The sequence below is a fragment of the Protopterus annectens genome, chromosome 4.part1, assembly GCF_019279795.1.
Source record: "Protopterus annectens isolate FY-2018-M chromosome 4.part1, PAN1.0, whole genome shotgun sequence".
Classification (NCBI taxonomy): Eukaryota; Metazoa; Chordata; order Ceratodontiformes; family Protopteridae; genus Protopterus; species Protopterus annectens.
In genome coordinates, this window is record NC_056734.1 from 959126929 (window position 1) to 959153035 (window position 26107).

At 39.9% G+C, this 26107-nt stretch overlaps 1 protein-coding gene across 1 annotated transcript in view; it reads right to left on the minus strand.

Moving 5' to 3' along the window:
- PRSS56 (serine protease 56) overlaps positions 1-16398 on the minus strand; it is a 2212799-nt gene extending 2196401 nt beyond the window's left edge. Inside the window, exon 1 of the mRNA XM_044070672.1 lies at positions 16247-16398. Within this exon, the coding sequence (XP_043926607.1) occupies positions 16247-16385 (139 nt within the window). The 5' untranslated portion in view covers positions 16386-16398. The remainder of the gene's footprint in view (positions 1-16246) is intronic.
- Between the last annotated feature and the right edge of the window lie 9709 nt (positions 16399-26107).

Sequence of the window (26107 nt, forward strand, 5' to 3'; positions counted from 1 at the left end):
TTTAACCATTCCCTATGAACTGCTGTGCCTGTGCCCGTACAAGTGAATACCCTGAGAACTTCCATTTCTAGGGGATTATATCCATTCCATATGAATTGGTGAACCTAGGCCCCCATAAATACCGCATTCTTGGGTATTTTAACCATTCCCCATGAAGTGGTGCGTCTGTGCCCCTACAAGTAAATACCCTCAGTACTTCCATTTCTAGGGGAATTTAATCATTCCATATAAACTGCTATGCCTGTGTCCCTACAAGTAAATACATTCTGTATTTCCATCTCTAGGGGATTTTTACCATTCTACATGAACTGGTGCACCTGTGCCCTTACAATTAAACATCTTCCCTTTCTAAGGTATTTTTACTTTCTACATGAAGTGTTGGATCTCTGCCCCTAACAGTACATACCGTCAGTACTTCACTTTCTAGGGGATTTTAACCATTCCACAAGAACTGCTGTGCCTGTGCCCGTACAAGTGAATATCCTCAGTACTTCCCTTTCTATGGGATTTTAAACATTCCACATGAACTGGTGCACATCTTAAAAAAGACAAACATACTTGTTTAAATATGTTTGTTTATTTAAAAGGGACCTAGTTATAGTTCGACAGACCTACATTTAAGGACTGGGGCCAGTGAGACATGCTCATTGAGTCCTGGTAGAATATTGGCTTCTAGTTTTAATTGCCAAAATAGCTCCCTAAACTCTACAGATGTCTCCCAAGGACCTCCCCGAGGATCTATTTCCACTTTTTCTATAACAAAAAAAAACAAAAATGTCTTCAATACAATGGGTACGATGTTTGTAAAGGGCGTTGTTAATATCCTGTTTCTTATTGTCATTAAGGTGTTCATAAATATGCCTTTTAAATTTCCTATTTGTCTTGCCTATATAGAAACACCCACATATTTTACAAACAGCAACATATATCACCCCCATAGTATCACAATTACAATACGTGTTAGTCTCAATGTTCTCGTTCCTATCATTTAAATTCACACTATTTCCCTGACGTACATAATGACATTGTGTGCAAGAACCACACTTGTATGTGCCTTTCCTTTGCCTACCCTGTTTTGTTTTGTGCTTTTCTAACATATCCTTAATGTTCTTACCCTTCCTATATGTGAATTTCAGGGGGTCCTTAAATAACTACTCCAAGTCCGAATAATTCCCAAACCTCTCCCAATTCTTAGAAACAATATCCCTGATATGATGAACATTACTACTAAAATTCAAAACAAAATTATTACTCCAAATGGTTTTAGTAGACCCATTGTTAACATCATGAACCCCTCAGTACTTCCCTCGCTAGGGGATTTTAACCATTCCACATGAACTGGTGAGCCTGTACCCCTACAAGTAAATACCCTCAGTACTTCCCTTTTTTTGGAGAATTTAACCATTCCACATGAACTAGTGCACCTGTGCCCCTAAAAGTAAGCACCCTCAGTACTTCCCTTTCTAAGGGATTTTATCCATTCCACATGAGCTCATGTGCCTCTGTCCCTAGAAATACATACCCTCAGTACTTCCCTTTCTATGGGATTTAAACATTCGACATGAACTGGTGCACATGTGCCCCTGCAAATAAATACCATCAGTACTTCCCTTTCTACTGGAATTTAACCCTTCCACATGAACTGTTGAGCCTGTGCTCCTACAAGTGAATACCATCCCTAGTTCCCTTTTTAGGGGATTTTAACCATTCCACATGAACTGGTATGCCTGTGCCCCTACAAGTGAATATCCTCAGTACTTCCCTTTCTATGGGATTTTAAACATTCCACATGAACTGGTGCACATGTGTGCCTGCAAATAAATACCTTCAGTATTTCCCTTTCTAGGGGAATTTAACCATTCCACATAAACTTTTGCATCGGTGCCCCTACAAGTGAATACCGTCAGAAGTTCCCTTTCTAGGGGATTTTAACCATTCCACATGAACTGGTATGCCTGCGCCCCTACAAGTAAATACCCCCAGTAGTTCTCTTTTCTCTCTAGTGCCTCTACAAGTAACTATCCTCTGTTCTTCTGTTTCTAGGGGATTTTAACCATTCCACATGAACTTGTGGGCCTGTGCCCCTACAAGTAAACACCGTCAGTACTTATTTTACTAGGGGATTTTAACCATTACCCTTGAACTGATGTGTCTGTGCCCATACAAGTAAACACCCTCAGTACTTCCCTTTCTATGTGATTTTAACCATTCCACATGAAATCATGCACTTCTGCTCTATAAGAAAGTACCTTCAGTACTTCCCTTTCTAGGGGAATTTAACGATTCACCATGAACTGTTGCGCCTGTGCCCCTACAAGTGAATACCCTCAGTACTTCCCTTTCAAGGGGATTTTATCCATTCCATATGAACTGCTGCACCTGGGTGCCTACAAGTGAATACCCTCAGTACTTCTCTTTTTAGGGGATTTTAACCATTCCCCACAAACCCGTGTATCTGTGCCCCTTCAAGTAAATACCTTCAGCACTTCCCTTTCTAATGGAATTTTATAATTCCATATAAACTGCTATGCCTGTGTCCCTACAAGTAAATATGCTCTGTACTTCAATTTCTAGGGGATTTTAACCATTTCACATGAACTGGAGCACCTGTGCCCATACAAGTAAACACATTCAGTACCTCCCTTCCTAGGGTATTTTTACTTTAAACTTGAAGTGATGGGTCTCTGCCCCTAACCATAAACACCCTCAGTACTCCCTTTCTATGGGATTTTACCATTCCACAAGAACTGCTTCGCCTGTGCCCCTACAAGTAAATACCCTCATTACTTTCCTTTCTATGGTATTTTATCCATTCCACATGAACTGGTGCACATTTGTCCCTGCAAATAAATACCCTCAGTACTTTCCATTTCTCTGGAAATTTAACCATTCCACATGAACTGTTGTGCCTGTGCCCCTACAAGTGAATACCCTCAGTAGTTCCCTTTCTAGGGGATTTTAACCATTCCACATGAAATGGTATGCCTGTGCCCCTACAAGTAAATACTCTCAGTAGTTCACTTTCTAGGGAATTCTAACCATTCCACATGAACTGGTATGCCTGTGCCCATGCAATTAAATACCCTCAGGACTTCCCTTTCTAGGGGATTTACCCATTCCACATGAACTAGTGTGCCTCTTTCTTTACAAGTAAATATCTTCAGTAGTTAACTTTCTAGTGGATTTTAACCATTACACATGAACTGCTGCACCTGTGCCCATGCAAGTAAACACCCTCAGTACTTCCCTTTCTTGAGGATTTTAACCATTCCACATGAACTGTTATGCCTGTGCCCATATAAGTAAATACCATCAGTACTTCACTTTCTAGGGGATTTTAACCATTCCACATGAACTGGTGCACCTGTGCCCCTAAAAGTAAACACCCTCAGTACTTCCATTTCTAAGGGATTTTAACCATTCCACATGAACACATGCGCCTGTGCCCCTACAAGCAAATACCCTCAGTACTTCCCTTTCTATGGGAATTTAACCATTCCACATGAACTGTTGTGCCTTTGCCCCTAGAAGTGAATACACTCAGTACATCCCTTTCAAGGGGATTTTAACCATTCCACATGAACTGGTCTACCTGTGCTCCTACAAGTAAATGCCTTCAGTACCTCCCTTTCTAGGTGATTTTTACTTTACACATGAAGTGGTGGCTCTCTGCCCCTACAAGTAAACACCCTCATCACTTCCCTTTCTATGGGATTTTAACCATTCCATATGAACTGCTGCACCAGTGCCCTTACAAGTGAATAACCTCAGTAATTCCCTTTCTAGGGGATTTTAACCATTCCACATGAACTCATGCACCTGTGCTCCTACAAGTAAATACCCTACGTACTTCCCTTTCTGTGGTATTTTAAATGTCCACATGAACTGGTGGGCCTCTGCCCCTACAAGTAAACACCCTCAGTATTTCTCTTTCTAGAAGAATTTAACCATTCCACATGAACTGATGTGACCTGTGTCCTACAAGTGAATACCCTCAGTACTTCCCTTTCTATGAGATTTTATCCATTCCACATGAACTGGAGCACATGTGACCAATACAAGTAAATAGTCTCAGTACTTCCATTTTAGGGGAATTTAACCATTCCACATGAATTACTGTGCCTGTGCCCCTACAACTAAACACCCTCAGTACTTCTCTTTCTAGCAGAATTTAAACATTCCATATACACTGGTATGCTTATGGCCCTACAAGTAAATACCCACAGTACTCCTATTCTATGGGATTTTAACCATTCTACATGAACTGATACTGCTGTGCCACTACAAATGAGTACCATCAGTACTTCCATTTATATGGGATTTTAACAATTCCACATGCACTGGTTTGCCTCTGCCCTTACCAGTAAATACCCTCAGTACTTCACTTTCTAGGGGATTTACCCATTCCACATGAACAGCTGTGCCTGTTCCCCTAGAAGTAAATATCTTTAGTACCTCCCTTTCTAGTGGTCTTTTACAGTTCCATATGTAGTGGTGGGTTTGTGCCACTACAAGTAAACACTCTCAGTACTTCCCTTCCTATGGGATTTTAACCATTCCACATGAACTTGCAAGCCTGTACCCCTACAAGTAAATTCCCTCTATACTCATGCTTCTATGGGATTTTAACCATTCCACATGAACTGATGTGTCTGTGCCCATACAACTAAATACCCTCAGTACTTCACTTTCTAGAGGATTTTAACCATTCCACATAAACTCATGCATCTGTGCCCCTACGAGTAAACACCATCAGTACACTCTTTCCTAGGGAATTTTAACCATTCCACATGAACTTGTGGGCCTGTGCCCGTACAAGTAAATACCCTTAGTACTTCTCTTTCTAGGGGATTTTAACCATTCCACATGAACTGGTGCATCTGTGCCCCTACAAGTAATTACTCTCAGTACTTCCCTTTCTAAGGAAATATAATCATTCCATATAAACTTGTACGCCTGTGTCCCTATAAGTAAATACATTCTGTACTTCAATTTGTAGGGGATTTTAACCATTCCACATGAGCGAGTGTACCTGTGCACCTACAAGTGAACACCTTCAGTACCTCCCTTTCTAGTGGATTTTTACCTTTCCACATGAAGTGGTGGGTTTGTGCCCATACAAGTAAACACTCTCAGTACTTCCCTTCCTATGGGATTTTAACCATTCAACATGAACTGCTGTGCCTGTGCCCCTATAAGTGAAAATCTTCAATACTTCCCTTTCTAGGGGATTGTAACCATTCCACATGAACTGGTGCACCTGGGCCCCTACAAGTAAATACCCTCAGTACTTCTCTTTCTAGTGGATTTTAACCTTTCCACATGAACTGGTGGGCTTGTGCCCAAACAAGTAAATACCCTCAGTACTTCCCTTTCTATGGGATGTTATCCATTCCACATGAACTGGTGCACATGTTCCCCTACAAATAAATACCCTCAGTACCTCCCTTTCTAGTGGATTTTTACCTTTCCACATGAAGTGGTGGGTCTCTGCCCCTACAAGTAAACACCCTCAGTACTTCCCTTTCTATGGGATTTTAACCATTCAACATGAACTGCTGTGCGTGTGCCCCTGTAAGAGAAAATCCTCAGTACTTCCCTTTCTAGGTGATTTTAACTATTCTACCTGAACTTGTACACTTGTGCCTATAAAAGTAAATACTTTCTGTCCTTCTGTTTCTAGGGGATTTTAACCATTCCACAAGAACTTGTGGGCCTGTGCCCCTACAAGTAAACACCCTCAGAACTTCCCTTTCTAGGATATTTTAACCATTCCACATTAATGTGTCTGTGCCCATATAAGTGGGCACCCTCAGTACTTCCCTTTCTAAGGGATTTTAACCATTCCACATGAACACATGCGCCTGTGCCCCTTCAATTTAATACCCTCAGTACTTCCCTTTCTAGGTGATTTTAACTATTCCACACAAATTGGTGGGCCTGTGCCCCTACAAGTAAATACCCTCAGTACTTCCCTTTCTATGGGATTTTATCCATTCCACATGAACTGGTGCACATGCGCCCCTACAAATGAATACCCTCAGTACCTCACTTTCTAGTGGATTTTTTACCTTTCCACATGAAGTGGTGGGTCTGTGCCCCTACAAGTAATCACCCTCAGTACTTCCCTTTCTATGGGATTTTAACCATTCAACATGAACTGCTGTGCCTGTGCCCCTGTAAGTGAAAATTCTCAATACTTCCCTTTCTAGTGGATTTTTACCTTTCCACATTAAGTGGTGGGTCTGTGCTCCTACAAATAAACACCATCAGTACTTCATTTTCTAAGGGATTTTAACCATTTTAAACATTGTTTGCTGTAGCATAGGCTAAATTCAGGCCTGCTGAATCTAACTTTGTTTATATAACGTGAGCACTAATCCAGACCATCTTTTTTTGGAAAAGGTTCCCCTGCACCCTAGTGGCAGGAGTGTGAAGTTAGAACTTGTCTGACCGAAGGCTGCTGGAATGGGGCTCAGTTTTTAGCTTTTTATTGGTTAATTTGTTTAAATCAGTTTGCTCATTTGCTACTGTTATATAAAAAAAAATGCACATTATGCATCGCCGCTTAGCTAGGGTTAAACTACTCCTGGTGCCCTAAAGTCTGCTTTTCAAATTCTCCCCTTAGAACTAGCCAGTTTTTTAGTTTTAGCACTCTCATCTGTCTCTTTGAGCTCAACACTTGTTCAGAACTCATTGTAAGCACTAAATAAGCTACAAATTACTACAGCACTCAACTTTCCTCACTTGTCTAGAGGAAAACAGTTTTTAGTACTTAATAAATAAGCACCTATCCAGGCATGTCTGAGGGTCAGCTCCCGGTGTTTTCTCCTGTCACCTGATGAATCTAGGCATTTTGGAATAATTGCCTCATGTACACAGACAACTCTCTCTTCCTGCCACCCAACACTCCAACCTATGAGAGGTGCACTTATATAGCCAAACTGGAAGCAAAGCTCTCTTCACCCAAGACTGGACTAGATAGTCAAGAGGTGAAGGTAAACACTTACATCACACCACACTCATCACATAGTCCCTCAAAACCTACACCACCAAAACACACACATAGCAACAGAAAACACAAATCTACATTCATGGAGGCTCTGAATAAAAATCTGCTCAAACAATAGAGACCTCCAAAGAAGAAACGCATGCAACCTCCACCCCCCAACACAACCCAAATGACACATAGCCCACAAACTCAGTGTGCCACTCAACCACAGCCCATAAGGCATAACAACATGCCCAACACTCTAGTCATAGGTGACTCTATAGTAAGGAACACTGATGTTCCAATCACCAGGCTAAACAAAGAGAAAGTCAGCTGCCTGTCGGGTGCCAGAATCCGTCACATAATGCACGCACTCAGGTTACTCTACAAGTACAAATATGACTCTGTCATTGTCCATGTTGGTGTGAATGACCTGAGATGTACCTCCCCAGACTACATGAAAAGAGACATGGAGGAGCTCTCTGATCATATAGCCTAGGCAGATGTGACCCTAGCCCTGAGTAGCATCCTGCCATCACCCAGAGTGATACCACAGTACAAGGACAAAATGATTGACTTCAACAATTGGCTAAGCTTCTGGTGTCATTCTAAGTGGATCATGTATCTATCTGCCTGGGATGACATGCCTGCCTGGGATGACATGATCAACAGATCATGATGCTTACTGGCTTAGGCTCTTGATACCCCTATAGTGCCTTTTTAGGCAAGGTTCAAATGACAACTTCACCACCATAACAGGTATAAGCAAGCAAATTCTGAGGGTAATGCTACTCAATGCTAGAAGTCTTAACCTCAAAATGCATTCACTCGAGGCACTCCTTCATAGGTTCATAGGTTCATAGGTTAGTACTAGGTTAACTGCCCTTGCGAGCCATTTTAAGCCTAGCCAATTATCCCTTGTGAGATTCAAACCCTGCACCTTGTGTTTGTAAGGCAAACACCTTAACCGTCAGGCCACCCTCCCAACCCCCAGAACATTGACATCTGTGCAGCGACAGAGACATGGTTCAAGGCTCCAGACAGCATCCCTGCATTACCAGGCTATAATTCATACTTCATCTTTCCGCCACCTAACCTGGACCGAAACACTAAAGGTGGAGGCGTGTCCATATTCATTAAGGATATCCACACGTCCAGGCTAGTTGCTCAGCATAATGCATCCGAGATTCTCCAAGTGCAACTAACTCTGGGCAAGACCGTAATCCAAATTGTAACTTGCTACAGATCCCCCACCATGCCCCAGGATTCCCACTCCTCATTTCTTGATACACTGGAAAATATTACGGTACAATCCAACACCCTAATAATGGGCGATTTCTACTACCCCACCATTAACTGGGAAAACTACTCATGTACCAACTCTTTTGCTCAACATTTTCTGGAATTCATAAATTCCAGTGCCTTGGATAAACTTATCCACACCCCCACCAGGGGCAGCAATATCCTAGACCTGGTCATTACCAACATGGGCGACTGGTGTTCCACACCAGAGGTCAATTCCTCGTTGGTCAGATCCGACCACAAGCTAATCAGCCTAGACATCCACATCCCGCCCCACCCCCATTAGGGAAACCTCAGTAAAAAAATTCTCCAAAGCCAACTTCACGCTTCTTAAGACAGAAGTGGCAAACTTCACAACACCCATGCAGATGGACAATAGAGGTATGATTGCTGAATCCTAGACAAATGCACTTTATAAGCACTTACATGAGTGCATGGATCGTGCTATCCCTAACAGAACCAAGATGCTATCCTCCAAAAAAAGGAAGCCAATCTGGTGGTCCCCTGCCATAAACAAACTCTACAACAGAAGAAACTGTTGCAAAAAAGAGTAAAATCCCATGACTGGAAGAACTCCCTGGTCAGCCTTAGTAAGAAGCTGAGATCCCTCATAAAAATCCTCCAAAGCTAGTTATGAAAACAAAATCACCACTGATTCTAAAGACAACCACAAAGCATTCTATAGCTATGTCAAGAATCTCAATGGCAACAGTCAGATCTGCTCTGAGTTACAGCACAATGGCACTAAATATACAGAACCAACTGATATTGTCAACATCCTGGCAGATAGGTTCAGTGCTAACTTTACCCCCCCCCCTTCATCTCCTAAAAGGCCCATCTCTGTACCAGAAGAATGCAAAGTTCCTGTAATCACGGCTGCACAGGTAAAAAACACACTCTCCAAAGCCAAGAGCACAGCATTCATGGGACTTGACAACATCCCAGGAAGCATTTTACATGAACTACAGAATGAATTGGTACCCCACCTAAGCACCGTGTTCAATCATAGCCTCACCTCAGGCTTTATGCCCGCTGAATGGCACACAGCAATGGTTATCCCACTCCACAAAGGGGAACCCACCACAGACCCTGGCAACTACCATCCCATTAGCCTAATTAGCTTGGTCTGCAAGGCCATGGAATGTATCATCATGGAACTTATAAACAAAGACATTGGTAATCTCCAAACTCTGGACCCCACCCAGTTCGGGTTTGTAAAAGGCAGACAATGTCTCCTAAACCTGATTAACTTCTTTGAAGCAGTCATCAAAGCCATCCCCCACTCTAGAATTATAGATAAACTCACTAAACAAGGTACAAATCCCTATGTTACAAGATGGGTTGCCAACTGGCTCACTGACAGAACCCACACTGTGAAAGTAGCAGACTCCAAATCCGACATCAGACCAGTGATAAGTGGAGTACCACAGGGTTCAGTCTTGGGTCCTCTCCTGTTTCATATCTACTTTTCTGAAGTACAGCTAACACAGAAGGTCTTTGGCTAATGAAGGTCGCAGATGACTGCAAACTAGGAGCCATAACTGAAACTCCTAACGATGTGAACATCCTACAAAAGGGCCTCACTGAGACAGGTGCCTGCTGTCAAAGCCATGGCCTCAAGCTCAATGCCAAAAAGTGCATTGTCATCCCCTTTGGTAAAAACTCTGTACCCATAAGCTACCACATAGGTGGTAGTCTGCTTAACACCAAAAGTGTGATAAGAGACCTTGGGACACAGGTGGACAGTAGTCTCTCCTTTGATAATCACATCGCCACAGTAGTCAGGAAACCCTTCTACATGGCACACCTCATCACAAAAGGGTCCTCATCCAGGAAAAAAGAGGTCATTCTTCCCCTCTACTCGTCACTCATTAGACCCATTATAGAGTACAATGCCTGTTTTGGTATGTACCTCACAAGACATCTACAAAAAACTGTAAAGGCCACAGAAATACTTCACAAAAAGGATTACTGGCCTCAAACAGATGCCCTACGCAGACTGTCTCAAAAAACTACAGCTTTACTCCGTCGCATATCACCTACTCAGAGGCGATCTCTGCTTAGCATACAAAGCTATGTCAAACCCAGAGCTGCTGGACATGCTTCACTTAAAGAAATTCCAATTCCTCCGAGCTACATGCTCTAGGGACCTAATCCTTGTCACCACAATAAACAGAACATGCTGGAGGGATAGATCCCTGTCCCAGAGACTTCCCATACTCTGGAACAAACTACCTATTTATATCAAACAAAGCTCCTCATTAGCACTCTTCAAGAAAAGTCTTGACGATTTGATGGGGAAAAAGGAAATTCACCCCGGGGATCATCTCTGGGGCTCTGTTCAACAAGGGCACAGGAAAATAATTTTCTTGGGTGGCGAAAGCCAGGTCACCTTTTTGGCTAGGCTTGTATAGGCCCTAGGGCTGATAGCCTAGTACCTACCTATGAAACTATCAACCTATTCCCCTAGAACTGATGTGTCTGTGCCCATACAAGTAAATACCATCGGTACTTCACTTTCTAGGGGATTTTAACCATTCCACATGAACTCTTGCACATGTGCACCTACAAGTATATACCCCCTGTTCTTCTGTTTCTAGGGGATTTTAACTATTCCACATGAACTGGTGGGTCTGTGCCCCTACAAGTAAATACCCTCAGTACTTCCCTTTCTATGGGATTTAATCCATTCCACATGAACTGGTTCACATGTGGTCCTACAAATAAATACCCTTACTACTACTTCCCTTTCTTGGGGAATTTAACCATTCCACATAAACCATTGCGCCTGTGCCACTACAACTAAATATCCTCCGTACTTCCCTTTCTAGGGGATTTTAACCATTCCACATAAACTGGTGCACCTGGGCCCCTATAAGTAAATACCCTCAGTACTTCTCTGTCTAGGGGATTTTAACCATTCCACATGAACTGGTATACCTGTACCCCTACAAGTAAATACCCTCAGTATATCTCTTTCTAGCAGATTTTAACCATTCCACATGAACAGGTACGCCTGTGTCCCTACAAATAGATACCCTCAGTACTTCCCTTTCTAGGGATTTTAACCACACCACATGAACTAGTGCACCTGTGTCCATGCAAGTAAATACCCTCAGTACTTCCCTTTCTAAGGATTTTAACCATTCCACATGAACTGATGTGTGCCTGTGTCCATGCAAGTAAATACCTTGAGTACTTCCCTTTCTATGAGATTTTAACCATGCCACATGAACTGGCGCATCTGTACCCCTACATGTAAATATCCTCAGTACTTTCCTGGCTTTATCTTCATTGCAGAGGTCCCAAATTAAGTAGTTTCTTCCTCCAGCATGGGCACAAACACACTAGATCTTGCCTTTAGTACTTCCCTTTCTAGGGGATTTACCCATTCCACATGATCAGGTGTGCTGGTTTCCCTACAAGTAAATATCTTCAGTACTTCACCTTCTAGTGGATTTTAACCATTCCACATGAACTGGTGCACCTGTGCCCATTCAAGTAAATGCCCTCAGCACTTCCCTTTCTAGGGGATTTTAACCATTCCACATGAACTAGTACTCCTGTACCCCTACAAGTAAATACCCTCTATACTTCTGTTTCTCCAGGATTTTAACCATTCCACATGAATTTATGCGCCTGTGCCCCTACAAGTAAACTCCCTCACTACTTCCCTTTATAGGGGATTTTAACTATTCCACATGAACTGGTGGGCCTGTGCCCCTACAAGTAAATACCCTCAGTACTTCTTTCTAGGGAATTTTAACCCTTCCACATGAAATTATGTGTCTGAGCCCATACAAGTAAATACCCTCAGTACTTCCCTTTCTAGGGAATTTTAACCATTCCAGTGAACTGGTATGCCTGTACCCCTTCAAGCAAATACCCTCTGTATTTCTGTTTCTAGAGAATTTTAACCATTTCACATAAACTGCTGCACCTGAGCCCCTACAAGCAAATACCCTCAGTACTTCTCTTTCAATTCTAGAGGATTTTAACCATTCCACATGAACTGGTGCACATGTGCCCCTACAAATAAATACCCTCAGTACCTCCCTTTCTAGTGGATTTTTACCATTCCACATGAAGTGCTGGGTCTGTGTCCCTACAAGTAAACACCCTCAGAACTTCCCTTTCTGTGATATTTTAACCATTCAACATGAACTGCCCCTATAAGTGAAAATCCTCAATACTTCCCTTTCTAGTGGATTTTTACCTTTCCACATGAAGTGGTGGGTCTGTGCTCCTACAAGCGAACACCCTGCGTACTTCCTTTTCTATGGGATTTTAACCATTCCCCTTGAACTGATGTGTCTGTCCACATACAAGTAAATACAAGTAAATGCCATCAGTACATCACTTTCTAGAGGATTTTAACCATTCCACATGAACTCATGCACTTGTGCCCCTACAAGTAAGCACCTTCAGTACTTCACTTTCTAAGGGATTTTAACCATTACACATGAACACATGTGCCGGTACCCCTTCAAGTAAATACCCTCAGTACTTCCCTTTCTATTTGATTTTATCCATTCCACATGAGCTGGTGCACCTGGGCCCCTACAAGTAAATACCGTCAGTACTTCTCTTTCTAGGGGATTTTAACCATTCCATTTAAACTGGTATGCCTGTGTCCCTCCAAACAGATACCCTCAGTACTTCCCTTTCTAGCAGATTTTAACCCCTCCACATGAACTGGTGCACCTGTGCTCATGCAAGTAAATACTCTCAGTACTTCCCTTTCTAGGGGATTTTAACCATTCCATATGAACTGGTACGCTTGTGTCCCTACAAATAGATACCCCCTGTACTTCCCTTTCTAGGGGATTTTAACCACTCCACATGAACTGGTACATCTGTACCCCTACAAGTAAATACTCTCTATGCTACTGTTTCTAGGGGATTTTACCCATTCCACATGAACTGGTGCACCAGTGCCCCTACAAGTAAACACCCTCAGTATTTCCCTTTCTAGGGATTTTAACCATTCCACATGAACTGATGTGTCTGTGCCCATACATGTAAATACCTTCAGTACTTCCCTTCCTATGGGATTTAAACCATTACACATGAACTGGTGCATCTGTAACCCTACCTGTTAATACCTGGCTTTATCTTCATTGCAGATGTCCCAAATTAAGTAGTGTCTTCCTCCAGCATGGGCACAAACACACTAGATCTTGCCTTTACATGCACAGTCTATGCCTGCTGCTTACCCACTGTCTTAACCTCACTTTTCAGATTAGACCAGCGCACTGTTGCACTCACCATACGATCCCAGTACAGGTCATCAACTTACCAAGTCATATTTATTGGCTTTCCCAATGCCAATCTCCTCATCCTAAGTAATGTCTTCAAGAAGTCACTTACCCTTCTATGGGTCTGTAGAAAATAGCATTGCACTGTTATGGCTAGGCTTGTATAGGCCCTAGAGCCGATAGCCTAGTACCAACCTATGAACCTATGAACATGCCCAAACATGTATACTCACATCTTACTTGCACAGAGGCTTATTTTTCTGTGAATCACAAATACAATATCAACTTCATAAACAAATTCCTCTGGTGGAACTCAGCTATAACAAACTCTTCAATAAAAAGAATAGGATCATACCATCAGCAACAAAATAAAAACCCAGTGTTATAAATTATCTGAAAAGTGGTAAAAAACCCAGAAGCAAGATCTAATCCTGCATAGCTAATTGTGAACTAAAAATGGCTATGGCAGCTAATGATAACCAAAAGACATTAATTATGTTCCAGTGTCTCCCTTTTGTTGCCTCCTTACTTCCCATAGAAAGCATCCAGTCTCCATCCCCCATTAATTACCAGAGGATAGAAACATAAAGTGCTCTCCAACACACTTTCAGCTCTGTGCGCCTGGAAAACATACTGTACTGTTTCCTTGTCAGTAAGAAATATCCCATATCACACCTCCTCCTTGAACCATTCAACCACAAATTGTGCACTGGATATATATACCAGAGAGATGAAGAGCAAGCTAGATTCCACCACCGGCCTGACAGCTGTAGGTAATCAGCCTCATTAGTATCATTAAGAAGGTGAAGTAATACATGTTCATGGACCTCATAAACAAGGACATAGGCAACCCTCACTACTTTAGGCCTGTGATTCTTTTAATGGGGTATTTCTGAGGCCTTTCCAGTTGTTGCAGATGTCTTGAGAGGTACATACCAAATGAGGCATTGTATTCTATAATGGGTCTAATGAGGGATGAGTACAGTGGGACAATGACCTCCTTTTTTTGGATGAAAAGTCCTTAGTGATGAGGTGTGCCACATAGAAGGATTTCCTGACTGTTGTGGTGATGTGGTTATCGAAGGTGAGACCACTGTCCACCTGTGTCCCTAAGTCTCTTATCACACTTTTGGTGTTTAATGTACTGCCACCTATATGGTAATTCATGGGTACATGTTTTTCCCAAAGGGGATAACTATACATTTCTTGGCGTTGAGCTTGAGCCCATGGCTCTGACACCAAGCATCTGTGCCTCATAAATATGAATTCGTATTCATTACAACCACCACCCCACACTTGTTAGCTGGCAAAAATCACTATATTTTTGTTATTTTTCAGTTTGATCAATGCCTGTTATTCACTAGCTGACAAATTATGACTCAATATTCTAGACTGGTTCATCCTAAAGTGTAGATCTTTGAGCACCACATCCTGGAAAATAGAGACGTGTATCACAGATATTAAATAACCATTTGAACAATTTATACTTATTAGATTGAACAACTAATATAATGGATCTCATAACCATATTACAAGGCCTTTCAGCAGACAGAAATGATCTGCAAGTGGACTGGTTGATACATCTAGCAACCTGCTCTAGCTCAGCCCTTTTATGTTGGGCAAACATCCCACCCACTACGTATACGAATGTGTGAACATTTTGGTGACATTCGAAATAAAAGAGTATCTAGTGCCTTATACAAACATACTATTGACACACAGTTCAGCAAGATTTAATTTTGTGGTGATAGATAAAATCCAGGGAGATAGGACCAGTAAGATAGGCTGGCATGCTCTATTAAATGAAAAAGAAAGGAGTTGGATTATAAAATTAGGTGGATTATTCTCCCCACGGTCTTAATGACCATTTATGATTAGTAATAAGATAGTTTGTGCTATGAGTAATTGTTAATCATGCGTAGTTAATTAACTTAATGGATGTGTTTGTGTGCGTGTGTGTGTGTGTGTGTGTGTGTGTGTGTGTGTGTGTGTGTGTGTGTGTGTGTGTGTGTGTGTGTGTGTGTGTGTATAAGTTATCACCGAGGAAGGCAGTTATGCCAAAACTGGTCTGACTTTGGTGTTTATTCCACTCTTTTTGGTGCTGGCTTCCTTTTTTGAATTACGTTGTGCTATTTGGCCGGTTGCACCAGCAGTACTTGCGAGACTCATTTTAAGGGTGCAGAGATAACATCTGCTAATAGTGTGAACTCTTTCAAGTCATTTCTAGACTCCTATTTTGCTGTTAAAATCTATAAACTAAAATCTGAAGGATGGGATCCTTGAGAACATTTGTTGAAGTTTACAAGATTGTTAACCATTCACACTGAATCAATGAAACACTGAAGTCTACATTATTGAGACAAGATTTTCCTGATTTTGTCACATATGACAATAGTCCTCGACACAAAAATTCACAGTTCAGAAGATTTGTGCATAAGGTGCAACTGAAATACAAAACATTCAGTCTACACCATTGAAACATTGAAACATTTTATGAGAAAGAGCAGTAGCTATGATGATTGTCATCTTGTAGTTTTGATATGCAGGAATATGCTGCTGTTCGAAAGGAGTCCATCACAGACTAATATTTTCATTGAGTAGAAGGCTGAAATCACATTACCTACTTCTCCTATGTTAATGATGCATGAAAAGCAATACAAAGTAAAGGGAAGACTTCTTTCACATGAGTACTTACCACATTGTTTGTTCTTTTTTCCACAGTTGTCGAAGAGACATATTACACAGGCTTCGCAATCCAGCATCTGCTGATTCTTCTCTGTTACCACAGCCTTCAGTGATAGGAGAGCTTGTTTCAAAGCCACCTCCAGAATCATTGTCCCTCTATTAGAAAGAGCTGGAAAAAAACAGAACAGTTAGCCTACAGACAATGCAAATACTGACTTCCAAACCAATATGCATCATGTACAGTTCTTTATTCTCCATTTCCTCTTACCTTAATGTCACTCAAGGTATTTCATTAGCTAAAGTGTTACTTTATTAGATTAGAGAGATGCTGTGTGACCCTTTAATGTGGCAGTTACTGTGGCATGTAATTGTCATCATTAGTGAGTCAATGTGATAAAATCTGCTGTGTAGTAAGGAGGAAACTAAAATCACTTTACTGTTAAATCCTGATGACATTCTGGAACAAAGTACCCTCTCAACTTACATTTTTAAGCAATGACACTTCCAAGTGTATGGCTTAACATCAAATCACTATTCATAGAAAGTATGTTAGTCAAAAAAATCAAAATTGCATATTATTGACAGCAATAATAAAATATAAAAAATAACATCCCCTGCACCTACCCATACTCCAGAATCTTGAATTATGCCAACTCTTAGATCACACAATTCTGGGAACAAAACATTGCTCTGCTTAACACCATTTTGATAATTTGACAAGGGACTCAGTAAAAGTAGTTTGATTTCCATTTTTTTGCAAAAAGTGCTTGACATTCAGGAATGATCTTTTAAATGCAGACATTTTTGACAAGCACATCAAAATATTTAAGTAAAATTGCTGGCAGGCAGAGTTTCACAGGCACAAATCACTCAGGTGATGATAAACCAAAGGTGTATTTAATGATAAATGCTGTGCTGATGAAGTTAACACTTGTTTAACGAAAGCGCTTACATTTTATTTGTTTTTCTTGTGGATTTTTATCATTAAATACACTTTTGGTTTATCATCACCTGAGTGATTTGTGCCTGTGAAACTCTGCCTGCCAGCATTTTTACTTATTTAGTTTATTTTGCTACATCAAAATATTTGCAACATAAAATGTTTGCAAACTGTACAGTCAACATACCTCAATTTAGTATATCAATACAGCTAAAGCAACCAGAACCAGCTACAACCATAATCCTTCATCCCAAGTCCTTTACACCTAACAAAGTGAACCATTAATACAGCATCATGGTTGATTTGATAATCTTCCTCTCTGCACAGCTGAACTACCTTGGGGGGAGGTGACAGCTAGAAGTGCCACAAATTCCTACCATTTTATATTCATCTTTTCACTTTTTTATTCACTCATCTCCTTCTAACTCGGCTTAACACTCTCTGAGTCTAAATACTATAACCAGGACATTTGTTTATCAACAAATTTCTGCCCCCTATTTTTTGTCATCATGTGACTTTCCAAATTAGAAATTTCACTGATACTCTCATTCACACCTTCCAAAGATGTAGATAATTGTGATTTCCACTTCCGTGTTATGGCCTTATTCGCTAGTAGAAGTATGAAAACAAGGTTTCATATTTGGCCAGTCTCTTTTCATCCCAGTAACTTATCTAAGATACAATTGTTTATGTTCTCTGCTGCAAAATCATATCATGCAGAATTATAATTCCTTATTATAGTTCTTAAACCTGGCACAATTCCAAAAGATTAAAAGTTACTTTCTTCTCCCCATTACCCCTCCAAAAACCCAAGATGAACTGAAAAACACAAGTTGTGGTATTTCTGGGCTATAGAAATGTTTATGTAAAAATTGCCCAGAGAATATACTGAACATTCAAGAACCTGCTGCATAACTATGCAACAAACAAGTTCTAGTCCATATAGCATTATCTGTTTCAGTTTCCAACAACCTAGATCATCTTAATTTGCTGGCTATCTTCTCTTTCAACAGGAACATTGTTTTGTAATGTAGTACCCACTAAACATTTTTGCATGCATATTATTTTTCTAGATTTTGATATAAAATTTAGGTGTCAAAGGCCTTTGGTCCACCACATCCTATACCCATTTACTACCTTCATATATTGTATCATATTAGTCTGCATTAAACCATATTTCCTTTTCAGATGTTACCAGAGTACTCTTCTAAGATTTGCTCCCAGTATCTTAACTTTGTATGTTACCTTCCTCCGACTCCATAGGTGCCCCTCATGGCATACATCCCTCCTTTGAAACCCTATAGGCACAAACATCTCTTTTCAATCTCAAAGTTTTTCTATGGCTCATGACCAATCAACATATTTCTTAGGTTTAGAAAGAAGCCCACTGCTAGCAATAAGAGTGGCAGTAAAAAAGGATGGTTTCCGCAGTATTTTGTTATTTAGAGGTACTTTAGACACAATGAGGAAAGACCTCATTAATCAGCAAATTTGCATGTCTCTAAATAATCCAATTTCCTCTTTTTTCCCCATCACACCTCCAACATTTGCTATCTACCTCAGGAAAAATTCTCTGGAGTATACTTGGAGCATAAAAATATCTATGTAATAAACATCTCTAAAAATCCTAAATCTTCTAGAGTATATTGCAGATTTTGGAGACAAACATTTAGATTCATACTTTACAGCCGTGCTGCAGTTGTTCTTTCATGCCGGACACATGCACAGCTATGGTCAATTTAGGCTGGCTAATCCACCTACTGCATGTGTTTGGCATACGGGAGGAAACCAGAAAACCCACACAAAAACAGGAAGAACATGCAGACTCCACACAGACAGCACTCCAGTCAGGAAATGAACCAGAGAACTTCTTGCTAGTCTGCAAATATTGTTTTTTTCTAAGTGCCTTTAAGGCAGGATATTAAGAATATCCCTGGTGTCCTAGATGTCTCCTTTTATATTTTGCTCCTGTCCTTGTAAATCAAAGATCCTTACAGGGAATAACAAATGGCTGACATTAGCATTTCATTCCTCTTAGTGTACATACAATTGGTAGTGATGGTAGACTCTCTGCTCTATTGACCTTTTAAATGAGACCCGTTAGTAGTTTAAATATTCTCCCTGGTGTACTCCAGTGTCTCTTTAGGCTTGGGACTAAAGCCTCCCCCAACTTGGACACACTCCTGCTGTTGCCCTCATAACTCACAGTCTGTTGCACCCATTGAATCACACCAGAAAACAGAATCTCAGACATCTTGTAGTGTAAAATAACCTTGACTATACTCTTTGCCTAAGGAAGCATATTGTGTTCATAGGTTTTATAACATTAGGTTTCCCTTAAGTGTAGCTTGTTACACATAAATACGGTATTCTCTTTGAAAAGGCCTAGAAATGCAGCCATATATTGTATCATATTAGTCTTTTACATGCAGTTTCAATAAGAAGGAATGTTTTGGTATAAATGAATAACATTCAGTCAAGAATACTGATAAAACCTTCCAGTTAGACACACATTCACATATATGCAGTAGACAGACAGATAGACAGACAGACATGCACGCACACACACACACACACACACACACACACACACACACACACACACACACACACACACACATTCACTATCTGTCTGCTTAAATCTCCAGGCACTGCTACTGTAATGGGTGAAGACGACCTTTTAGCCATGTTCAGTAATGCAAGTGGCCACGTTATTTTATAGGTTCATAGGTTTGTATGAAGTTCAAGGGGGGCACATGGCTGGAATGTCTCATTAGCATTTAGCATGGCCGTATATACAGTGCACCTAAGTCCTGCATGTCTTTTTACTAAAGCACCATGGTAGGGCAGTCTCTGAATGTGAAATAGTTACAGAGAGGTGTACACCTCATGTACACCAAGTGGTAACCATTCTGAATTGGCCCCATTGGTTCACGTTCTGCAGTATTTATTTTTTTTATACATTTGTTAACAGGTTAAGTACATTAGTTGACACATGCTTTTCAGGCAGAACCAGCCCCAGAGTAAGGTAGATATTATAATGATAACAGAAACAAGACATATATTTTTAAGAGATAAATACAACAGTCACAGTACAGATTAATAATTATAAACAGAGTATATTACAACACATATTAATAAATATAAACAAAATTTGACTAGAAAAAATATAGTTTTTGAAAAAAGATGGCGTACAGTAGAATAGGCAAAAGTAACAGGCATATTTACTTAGGAGTAAGATAGGTTGCACAGTGGGAAAAGAAGGAGTATGGTGAAGTGTAGGAGGAACTGCTGAGTGTAAAGAAGTGAGAATGAAAGAGTGAGTAAGTACATCTGAGAGAAGATAAAATGTAGGAAATGCAGCTAAGTATCAGTAAATGATTCACTGATTCTCTATGATCCTGTAGCCTGTAACAGACCTTCTACATGTAGATGTAACACTCTCTCTGGTTTAGCTGGACTGACTCCATCTGCCCAGATATGTCAGGCATATCTAGAAACCCAAAAATTAAAATTGTAGGGCCATTAAATCCTGCCACTTTGACACCATAGACTTTTTTCACAAACTATTCCTTTTCTTCTACTTATAATTAATCTAATTTAAGACTTTCAAAGTTATAATATCAACGTTAGCGGTCTTACAGGACAGCATGATGCAGATAAAAGGTCACTAGTAGTATAAACATTTGCATAGTTTGAACCTTTTGGTTCAGATCTAATAATAGAACACTGTGTCTCTTAAAGTTTTCCCTAAACTTCTTTGTAATCCCTTCATATCTTGGTTTTATTTAATCGGTAACCACTGAAGTCAACACATTACGAAATACTTTAATTCAGGGGAATTCATGAATAAAACAACACACAGCAGAACCAGTAAAATCCGTTTATTCTGTACACTCTAGCGCTTCGGCCACAGTAAGCCTTCAAGGAGTAAAATAAAACACACCCCATACATCTTATATAGTCCCAAACATCAACAATAAAATAATTTATCAATCAGTCAATAAAATACTTAATTACATAACACATTTCCAGCAGCAGTCTGTATTAAGACCTCTAGGTAACAAAGTACCATATTTTAAAATAAAAACAGTTTCTTTTTTTAAAAGCAATTTCACAACAATATTTACATCAGATTCCTCAGCAGCCACTTGTTGCAAAATAGTAGCTTTTAAAGTATGGTATTGTCCATTGTGATGTTCACAAAAATGTTTAGCTAAAGGGCTCTCTAACCTAAAATTTCTGATATCCCTGATATGTTCAAGTAATCTCACTTTGAACATCCTCTTAGTTTGACCAATATAAAACTTGTTGCATTCACATTTTATTGCATAAATCACCCTATTTGTCCTACAATTAAATGTCCCATTAGAAACAAAACCTTTTCCATTAATATTACAAAATGAATTCATGAATAAGGCTAGTGTGACAGCAGAATGCATGAAGAAAGATAGACTACCACCACACCATTAAACTTATCTTGCTGCATTTTTGTTTTGTTCTGAGAGTCTACCAAATTCGTCTAATATCTAAACTCAAAGGCATAGTTAGGATGAGGTGAACGGGCAGCCACCCCTGGCACAGGTATCATGGAATACAATTTGCAGATGCCTATTGGTCATTAGTGCAGCACCAGTATTCACTTCCAGCTGCTATCTCTGAATGCCAGTATAGAAATGAATGCTAATACTGATGTGTGAGTGGTATTTCAAGCTGCTACATCCTTCTGTTAATTTTATATACTAACACTACAGCATCTATGTTGGAAGGGAAAGTCTCCCTTCCTTTTTATTTATTTAACATTTGTTAACCAAGACAGTCTGACTTGGAACAAAGCCAATTTTCAGCAGAGGCCCAGGGAGAAACACTCCAGATGCATGTCTTTGTAATGTGGGAGGAAACCGGAGCACCCGGAGGAAACCCACACGAATGCAGGGAGGACATGCAAACTCTGCACAGAAAGCACTCCAGCCAAGAATCGAACCAGAGAACCTCTTGATGTGAGGTGTCAACGCTACTGCTGCACCACTGCGCCATCCTTTTATATTCCAAATTGGTCTTGCACAGTGATCTTGGCAAACTGCACAAAAGAAGCCTTCTACAATAAGTCCAAATTTAAACCCATCCAAGTAACAAACCCACAAAGTCAACTACAAACATATCCATATTTTTATAAAATATTACCAAACACCAAATTAATAAAAACAAAACCTAACAAAATGGACCCAGATGAAAATATCTGTGAAGTAATGTGAAGCAAACATATGATAGAAATGAACCCAAGCAGTACCTGCTTTAAACCAACCAAAACATAATTCAGTATCCCAAAAACGTCATCTGTACTGATTAAATTTGACCCAAAGAAACATGACAGAGTAAACGTTGTGCAATTGTAACACAACCATCTCCTGTAATTCTGTAAGTGTCATAGGCCTCACTCATCTCTCAAGTTGCTTCAAAATAATTATTGGTAGAGGTCTCAAGCAGAGATATCTGCCAAGCCCCTCATCATAATTTCCCATCCTCTCATCTTCTCTACAGAGCACAAAGCATTTCGTTATCTATGCAGTATCATTTGCAGACACCTAATTGTTGTACTGTAGCCACCTTCAGCTTTGCTACCAGTCTTTCAACTCTATCTTTTTACAGCTAAATAACTACAGATTTCTAATCTTTGGCGTGCTGTCAAAGTACAGCCACTTCAATGACTTCTTAAGGAATGCCACTTTTTTTTATTTAACATGCCCTTAAGTTCCTCCTTAGATTCTATGTTCTTCTCTTCCTCCTTCTCACTGTTTTTCTAACTTCTGCAAATACAGTAGTTATGCCTGCCATGATTTGAATTACTTCCTTTTCTTCACCTAGCCTATGTCTCAATATCTGTCATATAGGTTCATAGGTTGGTACTAGGCTATCAGCCCTAGGGCCTATACAAGCTTAGCCATAACAATTCCCTGGATATTTCTTCCCACAATATTTACTTCCCTGGACCCCTGTCTAGCAGGGTGACTGACGTGATCCCTGGGGTGAATTTCCTATCTCCCATCCAATCGTCAAGGTTCCTTTTGAAAAGAACCAAGGAGGCGCTCTGCTTGACATGTATGGGCAGTCTATTCCAGAGTATGGGGAGTCTCTGGGTCAGGAACCTATCCCTCCAGCATATTTTGTTCATTGTGATGACAAGGTTTAGATCCCTGGAGCATGTGGCGCTGAGTTCTGATATGTTGTTCTTTATCTGAATGCACCATGCCTCTCATTGACTGGCAATCTCCTCATGGAAGATTCTTTAACTCTTCTAACCTCTTTGCATACCTATGTCTGTTCTTTGCTTACGTAGTAATCAGAAAATATCCAGTGTCCGTCCACATTCTCACTTTTATTCCGTAATAACGCACCTATGATATTCCACCATATACGCATACTGCACCATGACCCAGACCTTAGCTAGGTGAAAGAATATTGTGGTGTTAGTTACTTGTAGCAATCAGGTGTAACTCATTTGCATAGTTTGTCTTTCTAAATGAGACACACAAGTTATGCATGATCATGGGAATTAGTGTTAAAGTAAAAGCATGTGGTATATTTATAGAGCCTTGATTATGATCCAGTTGATCAAAGTTCGATTAGTGGATTGGGTGATGACTGGCAGTGCTGTCAGGTAGGATGGGTAGTGGCTATCCTGTGGGAGGATAGACCCCAGCCAGCTATGCCTATCACTCTGGTGTCTCACAAACACCAAAACCAGGGTATGGTATACAGAGGAGTATGCACTAGGGATGTCCAAGCCAATGACAAAATCTCCTGTTCCACTAATGAGGGAATGAGTCCCTGCAGTGATGCAGGTGTACACATAAACACTGAGGAAGATCTCACCTTGCAGATTTGAGGATGACCCTTACTGGAAGGGAAAGAATTTGCCTCTGTGTGGTTGTGGAAGCTTGATGGTTGGCAGCTGGATGGGGGCATAAGGAACAGAAAAAAACGCTATGCTTCAGTACTGATTTTCCCTAGGAAATGTAATTTAAATAATTAAGTTCCCCTATCCCTAAAACTTGAAGGCACCTTTAATGACTCTCTTTTTTCAATTGCACCTTATTATTGCACTAGAAACATAAACAAGATGTTTTAAGCAGCATAGCCAATAACTACATTTTTAAAAAACATGCTGGTGCTTGTGGTACCCGTCTGCAGTGGAACTCTATTTTTTTACCCACGTCAGCCCACCCCCTATGAAAGGCTCGCAATGCTAGGATACTGCTGCTTATAAAGTCCTGAAACCTCTAGCAGTCCAAATATTTTGTCTGAATAATTTATGATACTGAAAAGAAAACAGGGTTATTATTTTACAGTTATCCTTTCTAGGCTGGGACATATTAATATCGTAAAGTGAAACAAACACCAAGAAACTAAATAAAACACAAGTAGGTCCAGGTGACTATTGCATCCACACACAGGTTTAATTTAAAGCGCTTTTCATCTGCTTCCTAGCGGACTTCATCAGAAATACAATACCATGTAAGAACCTTGTTTAAATACTATAAACACCAAAAAACATGGGATAATTAATCAATTAACAAATTAACAAATACATCAAATACCCATTCAAACAGATCAAATGTATACAACCCTAACTCACAAGTAAATACAATGAATTAAAACTTATTAAAAATACAAAATATACTCTGACTCTGTCATAATAGTTAAAACATTACTCCACAGTAAATAAAAAGAAGGAAAAAGTTACACATTAAATTACATTAAATGTGCATTCACCTATAAATGTACATTTAACTATAGATAAATCTATCAAGCCCAGTTATACCTTAACATAAAAATTACCTCTGTAAACTCCTAAGTTTCAGGATACTACTAATTGGGCATATTTCATTTAATGCAGGTACATTACATGCATCCAGTTTTATTTGCCATTTCAATTCTAATTCTTCTAGTCTGAAAGCAAACGGGCCACCCCGAAAATCACGTTTGATACTTTCAATGACTAAAAATTTGAAACGATGGTTGCTAAAAACAGAAACATGTTTAGCATGTATGCTGTCTAGCTTGTTACGACTTATAGCGTAAAGATGCTCATACATCCTATCACGGAGTCTACGCTCCGTTTTCCCCACATAGAATGCAGAGCAACACATATACTTTGCTAAATAAACAATCGCGCTTGAATTACAATTAAATTTTTCATATAAATGTTTATAGCCATTAACTATAAAAAACTGGTCACATCCACATATTTACAAAAATTACATGAATCACATTTGAACACACCTGACATTTTAACAGATTTAGGAGTCTGTGTTTCTAACAATTCTTTCAAATTTCTTCCTCGTTTAAACACTACTTTTGGGGAATCACCAAGTTTACTCAACACAACCTGATTGCTTCTGAACAGCTCCCAGTTTTTCTTGATAATATTAACACAAGAACTACTTTGCAAACTAAATGTAGTTATAAAACTACTATGACTTAAATATTCATTTCTGTAAAGCAAATCATTGTTATGCTTAGGTAATTGGACAAGGTCAGCGGTTGATGAACCTTCTAAGGCCGGTTTATTCCCAGCCAATATTGGCTCAAACGTATGATTAGCTCTTTTTATTTTCACTTCCACTATCAATGCATCCAACAAAGATTCAGGGTATCCTCTATGCAAAAATGCTGTTTTCAGGAAAACACATTCCCCCTGAAAGTCCTTATCTTAAGTAGAAATCCGTGCGGCTCTAACTCGTTGGCCTTTAATAACTGACCTTTTCTGATGAAAAGGGTGGCAACTGGAGAAATGTAGAAACATGTTCGGGTAAGTGTTTTTCCTGAATATTTTTGCCGTGTAGCAATTCAAGACTCTATTTTTAGTAAGCCAAATATCTAAATAAGAAATAGCTTCAGAATTAAAGTTTGACGTGAAATGTAAAAATT